This window comes from Sarcophilus harrisii, chromosome 6 (genome assembly GCF_902635505.1).
Source record: "Sarcophilus harrisii chromosome 6, mSarHar1.11, whole genome shotgun sequence".
In the NCBI taxonomy this organism is placed as follows: Eukaryota; Metazoa; Chordata; class Mammalia; order Dasyuromorphia; family Dasyuridae; genus Sarcophilus; species Sarcophilus harrisii.
In genome coordinates, this window is record NC_045431.1 from 195,690,576 (window position 1) to 195,712,654 (window position 22,079).

At 33.1% G+C, this 22,079-nt stretch overlaps 2 protein-coding genes across 2 annotated transcripts; both read right to left on the bottom strand.

Moving 5' to 3' along the window:
* Nucleotides 1-1,235: 1,235 nt before the first annotated feature.
* Nucleotides 1,236-2,174, bottom strand: LOC100934546 (olfactory receptor 508-like). The gene has a single exon (XM_003773520.1). The coding sequence runs from the start codon at nucleotides 2,172-2,174 to the stop codon at nucleotides 1,236-1,238; it is 939 nt and encodes a 312-aa protein (XP_003773568.1).
* A 16,466-nt stretch (nucleotides 2,175-18,640) lies between these two features.
* On the bottom strand, nucleotides 18,641-19,579 carry LOC100919276 (olfactory receptor 508-like). The gene has a single exon (XM_003773543.1). It carries the CDS (start codon nucleotides 19,577-19,579, stop codon nucleotides 18,641-18,643), a length of 939 nt encoding a protein of 312 aa, XP_003773591.1.
* Between the last annotated feature and the right edge of the window lie 2,500 nt (nucleotides 19,580-22,079).

Here is a 22,079-nt window from a genome sequence, read left to right on the forward strand (position 1 = left end):
GTAAAAGGAATGGTTATTTTTCTATTATATTAATAAGCAATTATTATTTAAAATTAAGGTTTTCCTTTTCTATTTCCTCATTCAGAAACAAATCATTATAGGTTATTTAGCTAGTCTTGAAAGGACAATGCTGACAGATGAGATTGTTCAAATCCTCAGGATACATGTTTTTTGATCTTGGATAGAACTCCATCCAACTAGAAAATAAAACAGAATCCAGTGTAGACAAAATCCTGCCTTTCGAAAATAATAGTCTCCTTGAGAATTTTCATTAGAATTTAGAGTGAACAAGCTTCGTAAGAGAAAAACCCTCCAGGGAAGACTGGGTAGAGATGAATTATTTTATCCAGCCTGCTTTAGTGACAGAGGCTGATGATCAAGTCATATTCTCAACAGGAAGAGCTTTAGACTTTATGCCCACCTCCTCATTAATATGTGCACCCTCTCATTGACTATTAACTAAAGTTTATTTCCTCCCTCAATTATAGTCCCTTTTCCAAAGGTTTTTCAAGTATTCAATGTTCTGGTGGGCAGGAGGGAGGCATCTTTGGTTTCCAAGAGTGCCACTGACCTCATTTTATTAAATAGTTACTAACTTTAATAAATCAATTGATTATTGAATATCCAGAAATGATGTCTCTCAGACTTTTCATTTATCATGGCAGATGGCCAGGGATTGTGGAATGGCTAAACAAATTATGACATGTGAACATAATGAAATTCATCTATAACATAAGAAACAAAAAATACTGTTGACACAGGAACATAAAAGAGATTTAAATTGTCTGTTACATAGTGATGATAGCAGAATCAAGAATACAACACATACAATAAAAATAACAATGTGAATGTAAAGAATAGCCCCCACAATTCAATAGAAAATGAATGTTGTAAGATTCCCTCCCAAACATTTTGGACCCAAAGAACACCAATTACAAAGTTCTCTCTACTCCTCTGCAAAAGTAGGAGTTTCATACTTGTGGAACCTCAGATGGATTTTCAGACCTTTCAATCAACATTTAAATTCCCAAATGTAGCCCATCACAATGAAAATATACATTTTTTTAAAAAAAGTTATTTATTGGTATCACTTAATCCTAGTCATTCAATCACTAAAATATTAGATGATTTTGGGAAAAGACAGTTTCTTTTTTTTTTTTTTTGCATTCCCTCAAACCTTATGGAGTGCCTGAAACAGTATAGACTTAATAAAATCTTTTTGTATTGAGTCTAATTCATGAAAAAAGATGTTTTTTACTCATCAGTTTTCTCAGGGCCTCTTTTACTTCATTATTCCTTAAACTGTAGATCAAGGGGTTCAACATGGGGATCATAACAATGTAAAAAACAGACATGACCTTATTCACATCTGTGGAGTAGCTGGACTTGGGCATTACATAAATGAATGTAAGGGTCCCATAAAAGAGAGTGACTGCTGTGAGGTGGAAGGTGCAAGTTGAGAAAGCTTTAGATCTCCCTTCAGTAGAGCTTATCTTCAGGATAGAGAAGAGGATGTATACATACGAGATTATGATAATTAACACTGTGATCACAATAACTAACCCAGAAGAAGCAGCAGGAAGAATTTCAGTGAGATTATTTTGGGAGTAGGAAAGCTTCAAAAGAGGGGAATAGTCACAGAAAAAGTGATTAATTTTGTTGGGTCCACAGAAAGACAGATTTAGTAAACAACTTGTGAAGATCCAAGCATTCACACAACCACCCAGATAGGATGTGATGAGTAACAGAATGCAGACCCTAGTAGACATTTTGGTGGAGTAGAGAAGGGGACTACAAATGGCTTCATACCGATCATAGGCCATCACAGCTAGCAGGAAGCACTCAGCTGTCCCAAAGGTGGCTCCACAGAACATTTGGGCCACACAGCCTCCAAAAGGAATGTTGGTTTTGTCCACAAGAAAGTTCTTCAGCATAATAGGTGTGACAGATGAGGAATATGATGTGTCCACAAAAGCCAAGTGGCTGAGGAAAAGGTACATTGGAGTATGAAGTTGGGAGCTATTTCTGATCAATATGACTATGCTAAGGTTACCAACTAAGGTGACAGTATAGACACCCAGAAATATCACAAAGAGAATGGCACATAGAATTGGATCATCTGTTAATCCCAAAAGGATAAATTCAGTCACAGCAGTACAGTTATTGCCAGACATGTTCTGGAAAGAGTGCCTATTAGATAGAAGAAAGAACATTAAAATAGAATACAGACTCAGCTTTGGATATGTCTATTGACATATTCAGGAAACATTTGCTGATCTTCCTACTGACCCATCTTACTATCTAATTTCCAATCTTGGGTCCTATGAATGATGACAGGTTGCCCATGAACAAAACAAAGATGATTAAATTTCTTTCCTCTAAATTGTTCTCCATGGACCAACAATACAGAATGTTTTGCCAATTTTATCTTTGTGAAAGTGTAAAAAATGCTGTAAGAATAAAAAAAGGTTTAACATCCTATGCCAAAATAAGGTTAAGATGAGTTCATGATTTAGACATAAAGGATGATACTAAAAGTAAGTTAGGAAAACAAACGATAGTTTATTCTTCAGATCTGTAGAGAAGGGAAGAATTTATAGCCAAAGAACAACTAGAAAACATTATGAAAGGTAAAATGGATAATTTTGATTATATTGAATTGAAAGAGTTTTGAACAAACAAAATTAATGCAGGTACGATTAGAAGGGGAGCAGAAAGCGGGAAGGTGGGGTGTGGAATTGACATCCAATGTTTCTGATAAATGCCTCATTTCCAAAATATAGAGAGAATTGATTCAAATTCATAAGAATGCAAGACATTCTCCTTGATAAATGGTCAGGATATGAACAGACAATTTTCAGATGAAGAAATTCAAGCCATTTCTATTCATATGAGAAAATGCTCTAAATCATTATTGATTAGAGAAATGCAAATTAAGACAACTCTGAGGTATCATTTCACACCTCTCAGATTGGCTAAGATAACATGAAAAGATAATGATAAGTGTAGGAGGAGATGTGGGAAAACTGGGACACTAATACATTATTTGTGGAGTTGTAAACTGATCCACCCATTCTGGAGAGCAATTTGAAACTATGCCCAAAGAGCTATAAAACTGTGTATACCTTTTGATCCAGTGTGTCTACTAGGTCTTAATCCCAAAGAGATTATAAAAAGGGAAAAATTTTCCACATGTGCAAAAATCTGTGTAGCAGCCCTGTAGCAAGAAACTGGAAACTGAGTGTATACCTCTCAGATGAATAATACCTGATTTAAGTTATGATATATAAACAATGGAATAGTATTTTTCTATAAGAAATGATGAACAGGCATTTTTTCAGAAAAGCCTGGAAAGACTTACATGAATTGATGCTAAGTGAGTAGGACCAAGAGAACATTGTACACAGCAACAAGATTATGTAGTGATCAACTATGATGGACTAGGCTCTTTTCAACAATGAGGTGATTCAGACCAATTCCAATAGTGATGGAGAGAGCCATCTTCATCCAGAAAGAGAGTTGTGGAGACTGAATGTGGATCACAACATAGTATTTTCACCTTTTTGTTGTTGTTTGCTTGCTTTTTGGTTTTTTCTCAAATTTTTCCCTTTTTGATCTGATTTTTCTTGTGCAGCATGATATATATATATATATATATATATATATATATACACATATATCTAATATATATGAATTGCACATGTATAAAATAGATTACTTGATGTCTAGGAGAGGAGTTGGAAGAAAGCAGGGAGAAAAAATTAGGAACTGCTATTTCTTAGCAGAGAGGTGATAGATTAGAGAAGATTAAGATTCATTTGGTAACATTTATTGATCTTATTTGTAATTAATCGGTTTTTTCCGGTAATAGTTTTTGTTTATAATTACCGGTCATGCTTCTTTATCCCTAAAGTTATTTTAGAATTAAGCTGGCCCATAATGGGTTAATTTTGTCAGAAAGCAAAGAAATCTGATCTAATGTTTTTATACCACCAAACTATCCTTCTAGGAAAACTTGTTTTCTATCCAAAAGTCTGAGACACTAATTATACTTCTACCCAAATAAAGAGCATTTTATGTTCTCATGAGAAAAGAAGGAAAGCCATTGCTATCCTCTATTATCAAATTTCCAACCTTTCCATTGTTCCCTGACCTCAGCTCTATAATCAATCATGTGGCATTTAATCCCGTAATGTCATCTACTCTGTTCAGCACTTTGTTTTATACTCTCAAAAATCTATTAAAGGAGAATTCTCCTCTTACTCAAGGTCTTTGGCATTAGTGAAATCAATCATTGATTAATTTATTGATAGGATGCATGCTCTTGCTAATAAATATTCTCTTGCTCAGAGAGTTTCCTCCATTTACTTCTTTCTTCAACTTCAAATGAAACAAATTAAGACATATAGTAAAGATGTGCACTCTCAAATATGGCCAATTGGTCGAGTTGTGTTCCTTGACTATACATATCTCTTACAAAGGAAAGTTTATATATGTAATATATATGTACATATATGGAATACATGAGCATACATGTATTTAACCTTTAAAACTCTCTTGATAATAAATGCAATTGATTCTTATTGAGTTTGAAATTAAAGAAATTATTTTAAATGCTACTTTTTCCTGGAACGGTTTTATTACTCCCAAAAGTAAATTCATATTTCTTCACTCCTAAATTCAATATGAAAGAGTATAAAATTTTGAGATACTATTCAGCTGAGAAAGTACCTGACTGTAATGCTCATTTATGAGTCTCTAGTCTGTCTTTTTGTGACCACAAACCAAAAAAAAAGCCTTAACCAAAAAAAATTTGTAAAGCGATGAATCAATTTTTCAACACTTCCTACTTTCTCCTTTGCCCTCAAGAGAAGATTTTGCACTCACCTTTCTGAAAAAAGAAAGTCTTTCTCCATGTGCTCCCTTTTCTTTCCTATTCTAGAGTTCAAAACTCCTCAATATCATCCTCTATCGTCTTTGCAACAATCTCTGAAAAAGAGAGTACTTTTCTCTAGAGTCAATGCCTCTATTTGTTCCTTTGCTTTTCTCTCTTCTATTTCAATCCTTAACTTAATCCACTGAAAAACATCCCTTCAAAACTATGGGTTTCTTCCTTTCTTCCTACAAATGAGCCCAGATCTGTCCAATCTTCTGAAACCTTTCAACTACCCATTGTATCCTTTTCAGTTATTATACTACATTTCTTCTCTTTCTCAGTCATTTATCAGGGAAGAAAATCTACCCTTGTGTGTGTACAATTCCTATGCTTCTACTTACTTTTTAATCCATGACATTATAGTTTCTGACTCTATCATTCACCTGGACTTATTCTTTTCAACATTACCAATAAATTCTTAATTTCCAATAATACTTTCATAATATTCATTTCAATTTCAGGAGTATAGGAAATTTAAAAAGGGTATAGGGAATTGGAGGGTATCTATTCCAAACCTGTGAAGAGTTTCCCTGGCAGAATGGGTGGATTAAAGCAATTTTTCCAATAGCTATGTAGGCAGCTAAAGCAAGTGCTGTGAATTATTTATAACTTGGTCAGACTTTGAAGATGGCAAAGTCATTCATGGAATCCAAAACTATCAATAGTTGTCCTGACTTTTTACTTGCCTCTGGACTTTGACAACTTTGAAAAACAAAGAGAAGTTGACAATTTTGTGCAGTTCTGCCTCATTTACACTTATACACACACATAAGTCAAGACACCATACTGTGTTTTTACTGGACCTCTTTGAAAGGGAAGAATGAATAATATTAGTAACTAGTAAAGGACTGAAAATTAGTGAGTACTTAATATTTGCTGAGTGATTGATATAGACCATCTATCTTTCATAAATACTTTCTCCTCATTAGTTTTCTTAAGTCTGGCTCTCCCAGTAGTAGTATTCCTCCTACCTGTCTAACCTTTACTTCCAAACTTTTTTGCCAGATCATGATCCTCATAAAGCCGCCTAATTGTAAATGTGATCTCAGTCTATGTCCTAGGCCTTCTCGTCTTTTCCTATACATTCTTAATGAGTTCTTTACCTTCCACTGTCATTACCTTTTCCAAACATATCAATCCCAGATGTATATATCGAGCCCTAAACTCCAGTCTATATAACACTAATAATTGAACATTTTTATATAGATGTCTTAGTTACATTTCAAACTCAGTAAGTCCAAAAGGGAACTCAACTTCAACCTTCAACCTAAAATCACTTATTTCTATAATTTCCTATTTCTTTTCAGGGTCCCTCCTTCTATATGTCATGGATTACAATCTTGTAATTAATCTCTTCTTTACTATCATCCCTTTCTCAATTAGTTAACTATCAAATATTGCCATTTCTACATCTACAATATACAATCTACAATCTGTGAAATCTGAATAAAACCTCCCCCTTCAGATTTATGTCACTTTACTATCATATATGTACTCTATATTCCAGTCAAACTAGTCTCTTGTCTGTTCCCCAAACTCAGATTTATATCCTAATCTCTGTCCCTCAGCACAGATCATCCTCCATGCTCTAAATGTTCTAACTCATTTCTATTTCTTAGAATCCCAAGGTTTCTTTGTGGCTCAGCTAATGGGTTACCACTCGCAGGAAGTTTCTAAAATTCTGTCCTTTCTCAATTTATCATGTACTTACTTATTCTTTTTTTCCCCAATAAAATGTAAATTCTATGAGATTGAGAACTGTTTTGCATTGTATTCCTTCTATCCCAAGTGCCTTGGATAAGGCTCTGTGTTTAGTGAACTCAGAAAAGTATTAGTTGAATTGAAAGCATAAACTCACTTTTGAAAACATCAAATTTCATTTATATGATAATATAACCATAATAATTAAATAAGAAAATACTATTAACTACGTGTAGCCATTTAAATTCCATAAATTATATTCCTTCATCATGTTTTACATAAAAATATTGTTACTCTCATCTTACAGAAGAGGAAACTGAGGATCACAGAGATTTCAGTCACTTAGTCATAGCAAATCATATCTGACATTCAAATCTAGCTCTCTTGACTTTAATAAGTCCACTTCTTTTTCTACAAAATCAACCACAAATGTATCACTGAAATTCCTCTCTTCCAAGCCTCAATCTGAGAAGTGAAGGTTGGGGGTAAGAAACACACGTATGAAATATACCAATATATACACACATAGATTTTTTTACCTAAGATGTCCTTACTTAAGTATGCTTTATCAGGTACTCACTGTTTGTAATGATGTCTTTGGGTATGTGATATGACCAGTGGTAGATCAGAATTTACTAACATGATATAATAATTCCCTGTAAATACAGTTCACTTCCAAAACTTGGACTTTATGTGGCACTAAAAGGTAGCAGAAACATGAAGAACAAGTCATTCCTCTTTGACAGACAGACAGACACACACACACACAGGAAGAGATGTAAAATTGAAATGAACATAAAATTGAAATGGCAAAAGGAATAGATATAGCTCCCTGAAGTGGCAAGTAAAAAATTAGATCTAAATATTTTTATATTAAAACCAAGCACAGTAATGGTACCTATTATTGCCAGAAAATGATAACTATAGATACCAAGTTATTATCTTTGCATGGCAGCACTGTATTTAAGTTGGTTTTCTTAGCATGTGGGATATAATCCCTTGAGCACCCTAACAACAAATATAACCTATATTATTAAAATGCCATTTGAATTCCACTGGGACAGAGAAAATTACTAACATAGAGATAAGTTGTCTGAGAAGTTCTCAAAATTCTCAGGGGCTGAGAAGTTTTAAAAATTTTCAAGGGCCTTCACTTCATTTATTTTTCCTTGGTCTCTATTTATGTAGAATTTTTAAAACATGAAAAACAATATTGGATAACAACATAGCCAAAGATATATCTATCTTGGGAGGTCATAACCATTGTTCTGGGATCAATATGTGGCAATTATGATTGTGATAATATTTATTAAATATCAAAATTTGTCCTCATCCTCTCACCAGATTCTTTTTTTGTTGTATTGATTATACATTTACACAAATAAGGCTGAAAAGACCATTCATGAAACTCAGCTTAATAGAAACTACACATTCTGGTACAGAGATACTATTTGCAATGAAGACAATTAACAAAGACAACATTGATAATGTTTTAGAGGTTCCTGATTAAAAAAAATTCCCCAGAAAATGAGCATTTATAATATATAACACAAAGATTTTCCAAATTAAAATTGACATGTTGTGAGAAAGGACCAGGAAACAAGGTCATTCAAGAGAGGAAGAAATTCTATAGTGTGGTATGATAATTTACTCTTTGAAAGAGAGAAGCTTGAAATTATTTCTTTTTAAAAGACCTTCAAGTGTGTTAACTTTTCATGTCACAGAACACCATACCACCAGTCAGTACTTGCGTATCAACTACTTTAAACCTCATTCAGCATACTGAATAGAATTTCATTAAATGCAATTTTTGGAGGCAGAATTAAGCTAAGGAGGAAATCAGGAGGGAGAATTTATTGGGTAGAGATTCATGAGCCAGACAAATTATAAGTTATTGAAAAATCCAAATCAGATAGGAACCCAGAAAGACGCTAGGGGAAATATAAAGGTTGGGAAAGTCTAGGAGACAGGAGGATAATCTGCACATTTTCAGTAAAAATAATATGTATTCCCAAGTGTACAAATCTTCAGAGATTTTTACTCTTGTTCAATTGGTTGATGTAGTACATCTGAGGCTTAGATTGTAACCTAGTGTTTTACATACATATAATAACCAAAAGTACTACTACTTCATATGTGACGATTTTTCTGTCATATGAAATGCTATTCTATTAACCAGGAAATTATATCACAAGTCTTTGGTGTATTTCATTTCTTACACCTGAACCATGTTTCAGAACATATTTTTCACTCTTTTCACCTATGCTCATCTTTATATTGAAATAATATAATTTTAAATTAGATGTTCTTATTGAGTCATTTATATTTCCCTACTGTCTCATTCTTTGTAAAAGATTTTTTACATTTAATTTTTTCTCAATTTCATATAAATAAAAATTATTTTTTTAATTTTTAATTTTATTTTTTTATCATAGCTTTTTATATACAAAGCATATGCTGGGTAATTTTCCAACATTGACCCTTGCAAAACCTTCTGTTCCAACGTTTCCCCTCCTTCCCCCACTCCCTCCCCTAAATGGCAGGTAATTCCATACATGTTAAATATGTTAAAGTATATGTTAAATACAATATATGTATACATATTTATACAGTTATCTTGCTGCACAGGAAAAATCGGATTTAGAAAGAAGGTAAAAATAACTTGAGAAGAAAAAAACAAAAATGCAAGCAAACATTAACAGAAAGAGTGGAAATGTTATATTGCGGTCCATACTCATTTCCCAGTATTCTTTCTCTGGATGTAGCTGGTTCTGTTTGTTACAAATCAATTGGAACTAATTTGGATCCTTTCATCATTGAAGACAACCACATCCATCAGAATTGATCATCATGTAGTATTGTTGTTGAAGTGTATAATGATTTCCTGGTTCTGCTCATTTCACTTAGCATCAGTTCATGTATATCTTTCCAAGCCTCTCTGCATTCATCCTGGTGGTCATTTCTTATAGAACAATAATACTCCATAACATTCATATACTACAGTTTATTCAGCCATTCTCCAATTGGTGGGCATCCCTTCAATTTCCAGTTTCTAGCCACTACAAAAAGGGCCGCCACATTTTTGCACATACGGGTCCCTTTCCTTCCTTTAAGATCCTTTTGGGATATCAGCCTAGTAGTAACACTCCTGGATCAAAAGGTATGCACAGTTTGATAACTTTTTCAGTATAGTTCCAAAATGCTCTCCAGAATGGTTGGATCCGTTCACAACTCCACCAACAACGCATCAGTATCCCAGTTTTCCCACATCCCCTTCAACATTTGTCATCATCTTTTCCTGTCATCTTAGTCAATCTGAGAGGTGTGTAGTGGTATCTCAGAGTTGTCTTAATTTGCATTTCTCTGATCAACAATGATTTGGAACACCTTTTCTTTTCTTTCTTTTTTTTTTTTTTAATAGCCTTTTATTTACAGGATATATGCATGGGTAACTTTACAGCATTAACAATTGCCAAACCTCTTGTTCCAATTTTTCACCTCTTACCCCCCACCCTCTCCCCCAGATGGCAGGATGACCAGTAAATGTTAAGTACATTAAAATATAAATTAGATACACAATAATATACATGACAAAAACGTTATTTTGCTTTACAAAAAGAATCAGACTCTGAAATATTATACAATTAGCTTGTGAAGGAAATAAAAAATGCATGTGGGCATAAATATAGGGATTGGGAATTCAATGTAATGGTTTTTAGTCATCTCCTAGAGTTCTTTCTCTGGGCATAGCTGGTTCAGTTCATTACTGCTCCATTGGAAATGATTTGGTTGATCTTGTTGCTGAGGATGGCCAGGTCCATCAGAACTGGTCATCATATAGTATTATTGTTGAAGTATATAATGATCTCCTGGTCCTACTTATTTCACTCAGCATCAGTTCGTGTAAGTCTCTCCAGGCCTTTCTGAAATCATCCTGTTGGTCATTTCTTACAGAACAATAATATTCCATAATATTCATATACCACAATTTATTCAGCCATTCTCCAACTGATGGACATCCATTCAGTTTCCAGTTTCTAGCCACTACAAAAAGGGCTGCCACAAACATTCGTGCACATACAGGTTCCTTTCCCTTCTTTATAATCTCTTTGGGATATAATACCAGTAGTAACACTGCTGGATCAAAGGGTATGCACAGTTTGATAACTTTTTGAGCATAGTTCCAAACTATTCTCCAGAATGGTTGGATTCGTTCACAACTCCACCAACAATGCATCAATGTCCCAGTTTTCCCGCATCCCCTCCAACAATCATCATATTTTTTCCTGTCATCTTAGCCAATCTGACAGATGGAACACCTTTTCATATGACTAGAAATAGTTTTAATTTCTTCATCTGAAAATTGTTCATATCCTTTGACCATTTATCAGTTGGAGAATGGCTTGATTTCTTACAAATTAGAGTCAATTCTCTACATATTTTGGAGATGAGGCCTTTATCAGAACCTTTAGCTGTAAAAATGTTTTCCCAGTTTATTGTTTCCCTTCTAATCCTGTCCACATTAGTTTTAATAAATAAAAATTTTAACATTTGGGTTTTGTTTTTCATTTCAAGTTTAATATTTTCCCCCTCCCTTCTTTTCCTTCTCCTGCTTGAAAATGCAAGTAATTTGTTATAGATTATACATTTGCAGTCCTGCAAACATTTTCATATTAGCCATGTTGCAAAAGAAAATGCTAACCAAAAATATCAAGAATGATAAAAAAAATTATACTTTAATTTGCTTTCAGACTATATCAGATCTTTATTTGGAGATGGAAAGCATTTTTCATCAAATTCTTTAGGATTGTCTTGGATTTTGGTGGGAGGGGCTGAGAATAATTAAGCCATTCAAAAATGATCTTTGTAGGATACTGCTTTTACTCTCATTCTCCTAGTTTTGATCATTTCCCTTTGGATCACTTCATGTAAGTCTTCCTAGGTTTTCCTGAAAGTATCCTGCTTTTCATTTTTCAGAGTACAACAGTATAATATCACAATCGCATATAGCTTGTTTAGCCATTCCTCATTTGATGAGCATCCCCTCAATTTCCAATCCTGGGCACTACAAAAAAGAGCTGCTAGAAATTTTTGGACATATAGACCCTTTGCCTTTGACCCTTTTGGAATACACAGCTAGTAGTTCTATTGCTGGGTCAAAGGGTATACACAGTTAGATAAGCTCTTGGCCATAGTTCAAATTGATCTCCAGAATGGTTGGATCACCAGTAGTACATAATTTTCTGTATTTTCCCATATCCCCTCCAAATTTGTCATTTTTATCTTCTATCATATTATCCAATCTGATAGCTATTAAGTAGTACCACAGAATTAATTGAACTTGCATTTCTATAAACCGATTACAATTTAGAACATTCTTTCATATCACTATGGAGAACTTTATATCCTTTAACCATTTGTCAATTGGGGAATGATTCATCTTCTTAAAAATGTAATTCAATTCTCTATATTGAGAGTTGAAAAATCAGGCCATTTTCGGGAAAATTTACTGTTAAAAATGTTCCTCCAATTTTGTGCTTTCTTCCTAATCTTGGCTGTATTGTTTTTTTGGACAAAGAAAATTTGTTTTCATAAATTTTTCTTTTATCCACAAATCTGATATATAAACCATGCCAATGCTCTTCTATTTTATATCATATCATCCTTTATGTCATGTACCCATTTTGACCTTATGTCAACATACAATTTTTATCAAATGTTGGATTTTTGTCCCCAAATATTGGGTCATTGTGTTATATGTATGATGCTAAATACATATAATAATACAATAATAAGGAATACACTGTATTCCTTCAGTGTTCTAAGGTACCATTGAATGGTTATGGAAATGTTTCTTATTTAATTTTCTAGGCTAAAATCTTCATTATAATGTGTTTATCTATAAATGTTACTGTTCTACCACTCTATTTCTTAGACAGTACCATATTATTTGGATGATTACCACTTAACAATACTGTTTGAGCTCTAATACTGCTAAACTGCTTTCTTTTACATTTTTTCATGGATTCCCTTTATATTTTTAATCTTTTGTTCCTCCAAATGAATTTTGTTATTAATTTTTCTAGCTTTATCCTTTTTTTGGGGGGAGGGGTAATTTCATTGGTGTGCCACTGAAGAAGTGAATTATTTAGATGAAATTGTCATTTTGATTATATTTGCTCAACCTATCTCTGGGCAATTAATATTTCTTCAATTCTCTAGATCCAACTTAATTTGTGTGACAAGTGTTTTGTAGTTATATTTATATGGTTTCTATTTATCTTTGTAGGTAGACTTCCAAGTATTTTATATCTTCCATAGTTATTTTATGGAATTTATCTTTCTATCTCTCCTCTAGATTTTGTTTAATAATATATAGAAATGACAATCATTTCTTCGTAATATGTAGAATAAACTATAACTTTTATAGTGTAAACTAAACTATATATGTGTGTATATGTAGTATATAATACAAGCTATAATATAAACTATAGCTATTTTCAAATTGTTTTTTACAAATTATTTTAATAAGCTCTTCAATACAAAATGGAAAAAAATCTCATTAAATGTTTCTTGTTCCTTTTGGCATAAGATAATAACTATTCCACCAATTCTCCCCTTTGTCTCTTCAAAAACAACTTCATTTGAACATTTATTTGTAACTGCCTTTTGTATTCTAGTTTGATTTATAGGAAAACTATATGATATGATTCAACTATGCCATGATTATGTCTACCTCTTGATCCCTAGATAAGAATCTTGTTATACTTAGAGTAAAAATAACTTAATATTTACACATAGATATAGTCCACCCTTCTTGTTCCAGAGAAATGCCAGCACCACTTTCCTTCAGTGTTCTAAGGTACTATTGAATGGTTATGGAAATGTTTCTTATTTAATTTTCTAGGCTAAAATCTTCATTATAATGTGTTTATCTATAAGAATTGACAATGATTACTACCCCAATTCCATTTTTCCTATAAATATCAATGAGATTTTACATAAGATTATTATTTTTTTAGAAGATAAAGTAAGTAAAAAAAAGTACCAATATTCTCCATTTTTCAGTTCCTGTGGGAACTGTTCTCTATGACTCTAGTCCCTGGGGACAGTGAACTCACACTTAAAATAATTTCAACAACACATTCTTCTCTATCATGTTCTTTTCCATTGCCTGAAAATATTCTGTATATAGTAAGACATACAAAGGTGAGAGGGTTAGCTTGGTCCCTAGATATAAGGACTGAAGAGATACTGGAGCACCAGGTAAGGTGATGGATGTGGCAGCATTTGAATAGCAATTACATCTCCATTTCTTTTGTTCAGCTGACCAGTCTGAAGATTCTATCTGGAAGACCAAACATTTCTATCTTTCCACTCAGCACAATTTATATCACTGATTTATGAATTCTTCTGTTCTTTCTCCCAGGCTAGGAAAACCTCTAAAGAAAAATGATCCATCCATCTATCCATCTACCTATCTATCTATCCATCTAGATATCTGTCTAGATATTTATCAGCTAACAGTGTGGCTGATTACAGAAATTTCTGATTTGTGTGTTTTATTACTGGGAATTGGATGCAAGAGAAGACTGTGGAGTGTTATACAAAAATATTACAGATGAAATAGTTTTAAAATTTAAGAATCTTCTTCATATGAACTTTGAGATTAATAATTATAAATAATGTTTTTAGTTCAGCCATTCAGGCTTTTCTCGTTACGTTATAAAAGGAAAACTTGTTGAACTTTTTAGCATGCAAGAAATGTGATACAAAAGTTTCAAAGAGAACTAAACTCAACATTTAAGTTAAAATGATTACAATAAATTCTAGCCAATTCAATAGTTCTGCTACTTGAAAAGTCTTCATTTCAATATCAATATACAATGCTATGTCCCTCTCTTATTCTACTATATCAAGCCAAGTCAGATCCAGTTGTGACTCATTGTTGTTGTTCATCCTTCCTTTCTGAAAAGGATCAATGATCTCAGGAGGGTGATATCTTTACTTGAAAGTGAATTGGATTTAATGAGGCAGACCTGTGCAAAGTTATCAGCTTCACTCTCTCCTCCAGAATCATCAGAATTCAGTGGCAAGACATAGTCTGGGATACCTGATGGCTCTGAATATGGAAGAACCTGGCTTTTTAAAGCTAAGATCTTTCCCAGGTCTCAGTTTGTATGAATATGCATAATACTGCTACCTGGCCATCTCCTTAAGAACCACCTTGCCATAATTTAAACCTCCATCATATTCTACTCCACCTCCTCCTTAACCTGATCTGGAATCATATAAAAATTCTCTTCCTCTTCAAAAGTTTGCCAATTTACTCTTCTAAAGCTCCACTCATCATCCCTATATAACATATCTAACAAAAATTACCTTATTTTAAATCTACTATATGATTTGTTGTCCTCAAAGTTCTATGTGGTTTTCTAATTTTCAACTTTAGGGAATTTTTTAGATGAAAAATTATAAGTTTACTTCCAATTTCTCCACACCAATTTCCAGTTAGGAAAATTCCCAACATTCCAAAGACAGTTTCATATGCTTTATCTTTCTATCCAAGCTGGCATGAATCTATGAGCCCATGGCCCTGTGGTCATCTCTGGCTTTGTTGATTCTATTATGATTTAGAGATGATTGGAACTATGTGGGTTTCGAAAGGTTAGAAGAGCAAAAGTGGAGAGGACTGGATATTGATGTCTATACTAGATGCATTGGGCAGCCAACAGAGCAGACTTCATTCAAGTAAAGTATTGATTTTGAAGTCAAAATACCAATTCCTGGGACATGAGTAGATGCCCTTCAGTTGGAAAATGGCTGAATAAGTTATGGCATATGAATGTTATGGAATATAATTGCTTTATAAGAAATGGTCAGCAGGATGATTTTAGAAAGGCTTGGAGAGACTTACATGAACTGTGGCTAAGTAAAGTGAGCAGAACCAGCAGAACATTGTACACTGCAACAGCAAGATTATACAATGATCAATTCTGATGGATGTGATTCTTTTCAACTGTGAGGTGATTCAGGCCGGTTCCAATGGTCTTGTGATGAAAAGAGCCATTTGCATCCAGAGGAGGACTGTGGGGACTGAGTATGGATCACAATATAGTATTTTCACTTTTTTATTGTTGTTTACTTGCATTTTGTTTTCTTTCTCATTTTTTCCTTTTTGATTTGTTTTTTCTTGTGCAGCACGATAAGTGTGGAAATATGTGTAGAAGACTGCACATGTTTAAAATAAATTGGATTACTTACCATCTAGGAGACGGGGTGGGGAGGAAGGGAAGAAAAAAAATTTGGAACACAAGGTTTTGCAAGGGTGAATATTGAAAATTATCAGTGCATATGTTTGGAAAATCAAAAGCTTTAATAAAAACAACAACAAAAATAATAAATACTGGTTCCTACAAGCAAAAGGGAGAGCATCCTCTGGCTATCTTAAATTTGGAAGTAAACTTAATGAAGCCAATGCTTTGTAGCAACGGGTTAAGTTTAAGCCCACTCTCCCTGGAACTGAAATGGTATAAAGGAGAATGTGCTAATGGAAGACAAGCATGTGTTTCCATATGTTGTGCTTTATCTTCTCAGTAAATCTCCCTTTGCTAAGCTGATCCATGATAATTGCTTGAGTGACTAAAAACTGAATCAAATAATGATATTAGATATATATTAGCACTGGAGATTGATGATGTGAAGAAGATACTAAACTAGGATGAGAGGTTCAAGACAATAGTATTTTCTAAAATTGTATAATATCTTACCGTCAACCCCTAGTACTTAAGAGCAGATAGAGATAGTTTTACTCTGTAAGCAATTCTTTTTTCTTTATAATTTCCCTTTACATTATTATGCAATTCACATGAATGTTCAGGTACTTATCACAATTCACACATGTATACTAATGAACCAAGGCCCACCAAAAAGTCACTATTTTACAAAAACCGCTTAGAAAACTTGAAAGCAGCTTGGCAGAAAGTAGATATAACCTAAACTCTCACATGGTATGTGAGGTATATAAGGTCAAAATAGGTACATAATTTAGATATAAAAATATCATTAATGTTGAAAACTATCTTTATATATATATAAAATCAGAAAAAAATAAAATAAAATTAGGTGAATTTTAAAAAATTTAAAAATAAATTGAAAATTTATATCATAAGGAAAATAGGTGAACATGAAATAGTTTGCCTGACAGACCTATGTATAAGGGAAGAATTCATAAACAAACAAGAGGCTGAATAAATTATAGGATTTAAAATGGATCATTTTGGTTACAATACATTAAAAAGTTGTGCACAACAAAACAAATGCAGCCAAAAATAAAAGAAAAGCAGAAAACTGGGGAGTGGGGGGATTTTTTTTTTTCACCAAGTTTCTCTGATTAAGTCCTGATTTCTCAACTATAGAGAAATGAGTCAAATTTATAAGATTACAATTTGATAAATGGTCAGAGGATATAAACAGACAGTTTTCAGAAGAAGAAATCAAACTCTCTAAAGTTTTATGAAAGAATATGAAATCACTATGATTAGAAAAATGCAAATTAAAGCAACTCTGAAATACCATCTCACGTCTATCAATTTGACTAATAAAATAGAAAAGAAAAATAAAAAAGTTCAAGAGGATAGAGAAAATTTGAAAAAAAAAATTTTTTTTACCATTGCTGAAGTTGTGACCTAACTATTCTGGAGAGCAATCTTAAACTATGCCTAAAGGACTATCAAACTGTGCATATATTTTACCAGTAATACCACTACTAGGTCTATATCCCCAAAACAATCAAAGGAAAAGAAAATGATCTTTATTTTCAAAAATATTTTTGGCAGTTCTTTTTGTGGTGACAAAGAATTGGTATGCCCATCAATCAGGGAATGGTTGGACAAATCATGACATATGTCTGTGATGGAATACTATTACATTCTAACAAAAGACAAAGGAGATAGATTCAGAAAAATCTGAGGAAAAAAGTGAACTTACGCAAAGTAAAGTCAGTAGAACCAGGAGAACATTGTACACAGGTAAAGTAAAATTTTACGATGATCTAAGTGATCTAAAACAATTCCTAAGGACTTACAATGAAAAATCCTATCTATATCTAGAGAAAGAATTGATGAAGTGTGAGTGAGAATCAAAACATACATTTTCACTTTATTTTTTTTTAGGTTTTTTCTTTTACAACATGACTAATGTGGAAATATGTTTTACCTGATAGCAAGTATATAAGCTATATCAAATTGGCTTGCTATCTTAGGGAAGGTTTAGAAAAGAGAGAGAGGGAAGAAATTTGGAACTCAAAATTTTTATTAAAGTGAATGTTAAAGTTGTCTTTCCATGAAATTGGAAAAAAATTAAATACTATTTAAAAAAAACCTAAAGACATATAAAGAAAAATGCTATCCTGCTCCAGAAAAAGAAGTAATATCTGAATGTAGATGGAGGTATTTTTTGTTGTTGTTTCTGTATTTTTCTTCATTTGAGGAAAGGTTTCTGGTTTCCTTTCACAATGTGATTAATATGGAAATGTCTTTTGCATGACTGCATTTATGTAAGCTATATCAAGTTGCTTGTATTCTCAATGAAGGAAAAGACTATAAGACAAAGACTATAAGAATGCATTCCCATATATAAATAGAAAATGTGTGTTGTCAGATTCCAAAAAAATAACCATGGACTAAAAGAAGAGCAATGAGGAGACATGTTTCCCTACTCCATTGCAGAGGTGGGAGGTCCATGTTTCTGGAACATTGCATGTATTTTCAGACCTTTTCAATCATCATTTAAATTCACAACTTTAATCCATCAAAATAAAAATACATATGCCTTTTCTAAAGCACATTTATAGGTATCATTCGATCCTAAAAATTATGTAAGTAGAATATTAATTTCCTAGGGGACAGGACAGTGCTATTGTTTTCCTTGCCAAGCTAAAAATTCCTGCAATGCCTAAAATATAGTATGTATTTAATAAATAGTTGCTGCCTTGAGTTGAATTCACAAAAAGGGATACTTTTTATTTATCAGTTTTCTCAGTGCTCCTTTAACTTCATTGTTCCTAAGACTGTAGATCAAGGGGTTCAACATGGGGATCATTACGCTGTAAAAAACAGACACCACTTTATTCTGATCTGTTGAGTAGCTGGATTTAGGCATCACATAAATGAATGTAGTGGTCCCATAAAAAAGAGTGACTGCTGTAAGGTGGGAGGTGCAAGTTGAGAAAGCTTTAGATCTTCCCTCTGTGGAACTTATCTTTAGGACAGAGAAGAGGATGTATACATAAGAGATTATGATTGTTAGCACTGTGATCACCATTACTAACCCAGCAGAAGCAGAAGGAAGAATGTCAGCAAGATTATCTTCTGAGTAGGAAAGCTTCAAAAGTGGTGAATAATCACAGAGAAAATGATTAATCATATTAGGTCCACAGAAGGACCGATTCAATAAGCAACCAGTGAAGGCCCAACTATTTATACAACTACCCAGGTATGATATGATGAGTAACAGAGTACAAACCTTAGGAGACATGTTGATGGAGTAGAGTAGAGGGTTACAGATGGCCCTATACCGATCATAGGCCATCACAGCTAATAGAAAGTATTCAGCTGTCCCAAAGGTGGCTCCAAAGAACACCTGGGACATACAACCTTCCAAAGGAATTATGGTTTTGTCCAAAAGGAAATTCTTGAGCATAACAGGTGTAACAGTTGAGGAATATGCAGAATCCACAAAAGCCAAGTGACTAAGGAAAAGATACATCGGAGTGTGAAGTTGGGAGCTCTTTCTGATCAATATGATTATACTAAGGTTACCAATTAAGGTGATAATGTAGACACCTAGAAATATCACAAAGAGGATGACACGAAGAATTGGATCATCTGTTAACCCCAAAATAATGAACTCAGTCACAGCAGTGCAATTATTAACAGACATGTCTTGGAAAGAGTGCCTGTTAGACAGAAAAAAGGAAAATAAAATAAACTACAGAACTAAGATTTGGATATTTCTATTGATATATACAGGAGAAATTCACTGACCACCTTCGGCATGTAACCCCTTCTATCCTGCTACCATACTTTGCTCCAATGCATGTTGGCAAGGCAAGAAACAAAGCAGAGATGAACAAATGTGTTTCCTTCCTATTTTCCCAATGTGTGATTTGCTAATCTGACCATTATGACAGTGTAAAAAATGATGTGAGAGTGAAGAGAATAGTTGAATTCCTACCCTAGAAATCTTTCTTAACTCCATGCAGAGAAAATATCTAAATGTATAAATGTTATTTTGCATTAAACTATTATTAATCTCTTCCAAAGGAACAGAGTCTGCTTTGTGATGACTGAATTCTCAAATGATCACCTTCTATATCTAAAGGTGTTATACAAGTGATTATGAGGAAAATTGTAATTTTCTAGATGAACCTTGTATTCTTAAAAAAAAAAAAAGGAAATGTAATGAGGGAACTGAATTCAAAGTCTTCTCATTTTACTTTGCTTCTAGAACTTGGCTTTACCGAAAAAGACTATCATTAGGTTAGATATTGCCATTCTGAAGGACTATGGGAAAATTCCTATGGAAATCTCAGTGATTTTAGGTAAAATAATGGAAAGCACTTGCTCAGTCTTATGCAACTTTATACTTTTTATCTCTTACTACAATTGCAGAACAGTTGAGCAAATTGTGATATAGGAAAGTAGTGGCAAAATATTGTATCATAAGAAGTTATGACTATGACTTCTTTGGAGTAATGTGGGAACACTTTTATTAATTGGTGTAGAGCAAACTCAGTAGAATGATTAATGTGACAACCACAATAATCATGATGGAAAACAACTTTGAAAGATCTCAGAACTTGTGCCAAATAATGACAAATCACATCTTCAAAAGACCTATGAGAAAATATTACATACTATTAATTGGCAGAGAGGTGATAGACGTGAAAAGATTAAGATTAAGATTGATCTTATACCATTTATTTATTGATCTATTTTGTTTGTTCTGTAACTGCTTTTGTTCTGGAATTACTTAAGTCATGTTTCTTTAAAAATCATTTCAGAATTCAGCTGGCCTATAATGGGATAATTTTAGAAATTCAGCTCCTCTGATATATTGAGTGAAGTACAGCAACCTCCCCAATCAGATTTGCATTTTTTCTCTCTTAGACTACAGAAAAAAGTCTCTGAATTAAAAGTCAAGTCTCTATTTTCTTTTTAATATCTTCTAAAACCTACAAAGAAGATTTTCCTAAAGCATATGTTTAAATTACTCAAACACTGAACTGAAATCCTATTGACTTATAGACAAATAATTCCTCAGCTTGATATTTACAGTTCTATGCCATGTGAATCCTGTGTCTCTTTTCAGATTTATTTCATTTTACTCTCAAACATGTCTATACTCTACCCAAACTGGCCTGCCTACTCCCAAGACTGAATTCCACCCCTATTTCTGTTCCTCTTCACAACTTCATCCATGCTTGAAATGTTCTAATTCATCTCAGCTTCTTAGTATTTCAAGCTTCCTTTCTATCTTGGCTAATAGGTCATCACTTACAAGAAGCCTAATTTCTAAAACTCTGCCCCTCCATAACTTATCCTGGGTTTATTAATTTCTGCAAATATTTCCTATACAAAAGAATAAGCTCCCTGTGATTAAGGACTATTTTGCATTTTATTCTTTTTTATTCCCAGTGGCAAAGACAGAAAATCCTACATAGTGTACACATTAAAATATTAGTTGAATGGAACGCAACAGTGCATTTCTGAAAACCTTAAGTCTCATTCATGTTGGCATAAATATCATGATAGTCACATAACAGGAATTTAATAACTCCATATGACAATTTAAATGTAATAAATTACTTACCTCTCTCAATTTTATTTGAAGATATTGTTATGCAAATTTTACAGATGAAGTAACTAAGGATTCCAAAGGTGCAGTCACTTATCCACAATCACAGAGTCAGTAAGACTTAGATGTGTGATTCAAACTCAGTTCTCCTAACCTCAAATCCAATTCTTTTTCCATCACACCAATCAACAAATATGTAAGTGGAATTATTCCCCTCAATCCTCAGTTTGAGAAATGAAGGGATATCAACAAATGTACTTATATATAGATATTTTTTTTAAACCAAGTTTTCCTTAGCTAACCACGTATGATCAGGTACTTACTGTTTCTAATAATGTTTCAAGATATATGATATGACCTGTGGGAGATCAGAATTTTGCTTACTAATGTGCTATAATAATGCTCACTGCATATATTTCACTTCCAATCTTTAACATTGTATGGCACTAGAAAGCACAACTTCTTAAACTTTTTTGACTCACAACCCCTTTTCATCTGTGAAATTTTTATATAACCAGGGGCATGTAGGTATATAAAATAGGTATACAAATCAAATATTTGCTGATAATAAATCAGAATTGTG

Coding starts and splice junctions, on each gene's coding strand:
- LOC100934546 (XM_003773520.1), bottom strand. CDS start 2,174: ATGTCTGGCAATAACTGTACTGCTGTGACTGAATTTATCCTTTTGGGA.
- LOC100919276 (XM_003773543.1), bottom strand. CDS start 19,579: ATGTCTGTTAATAATTGCACTGCTGTGACTGAGTTCATTATTTTGGGG.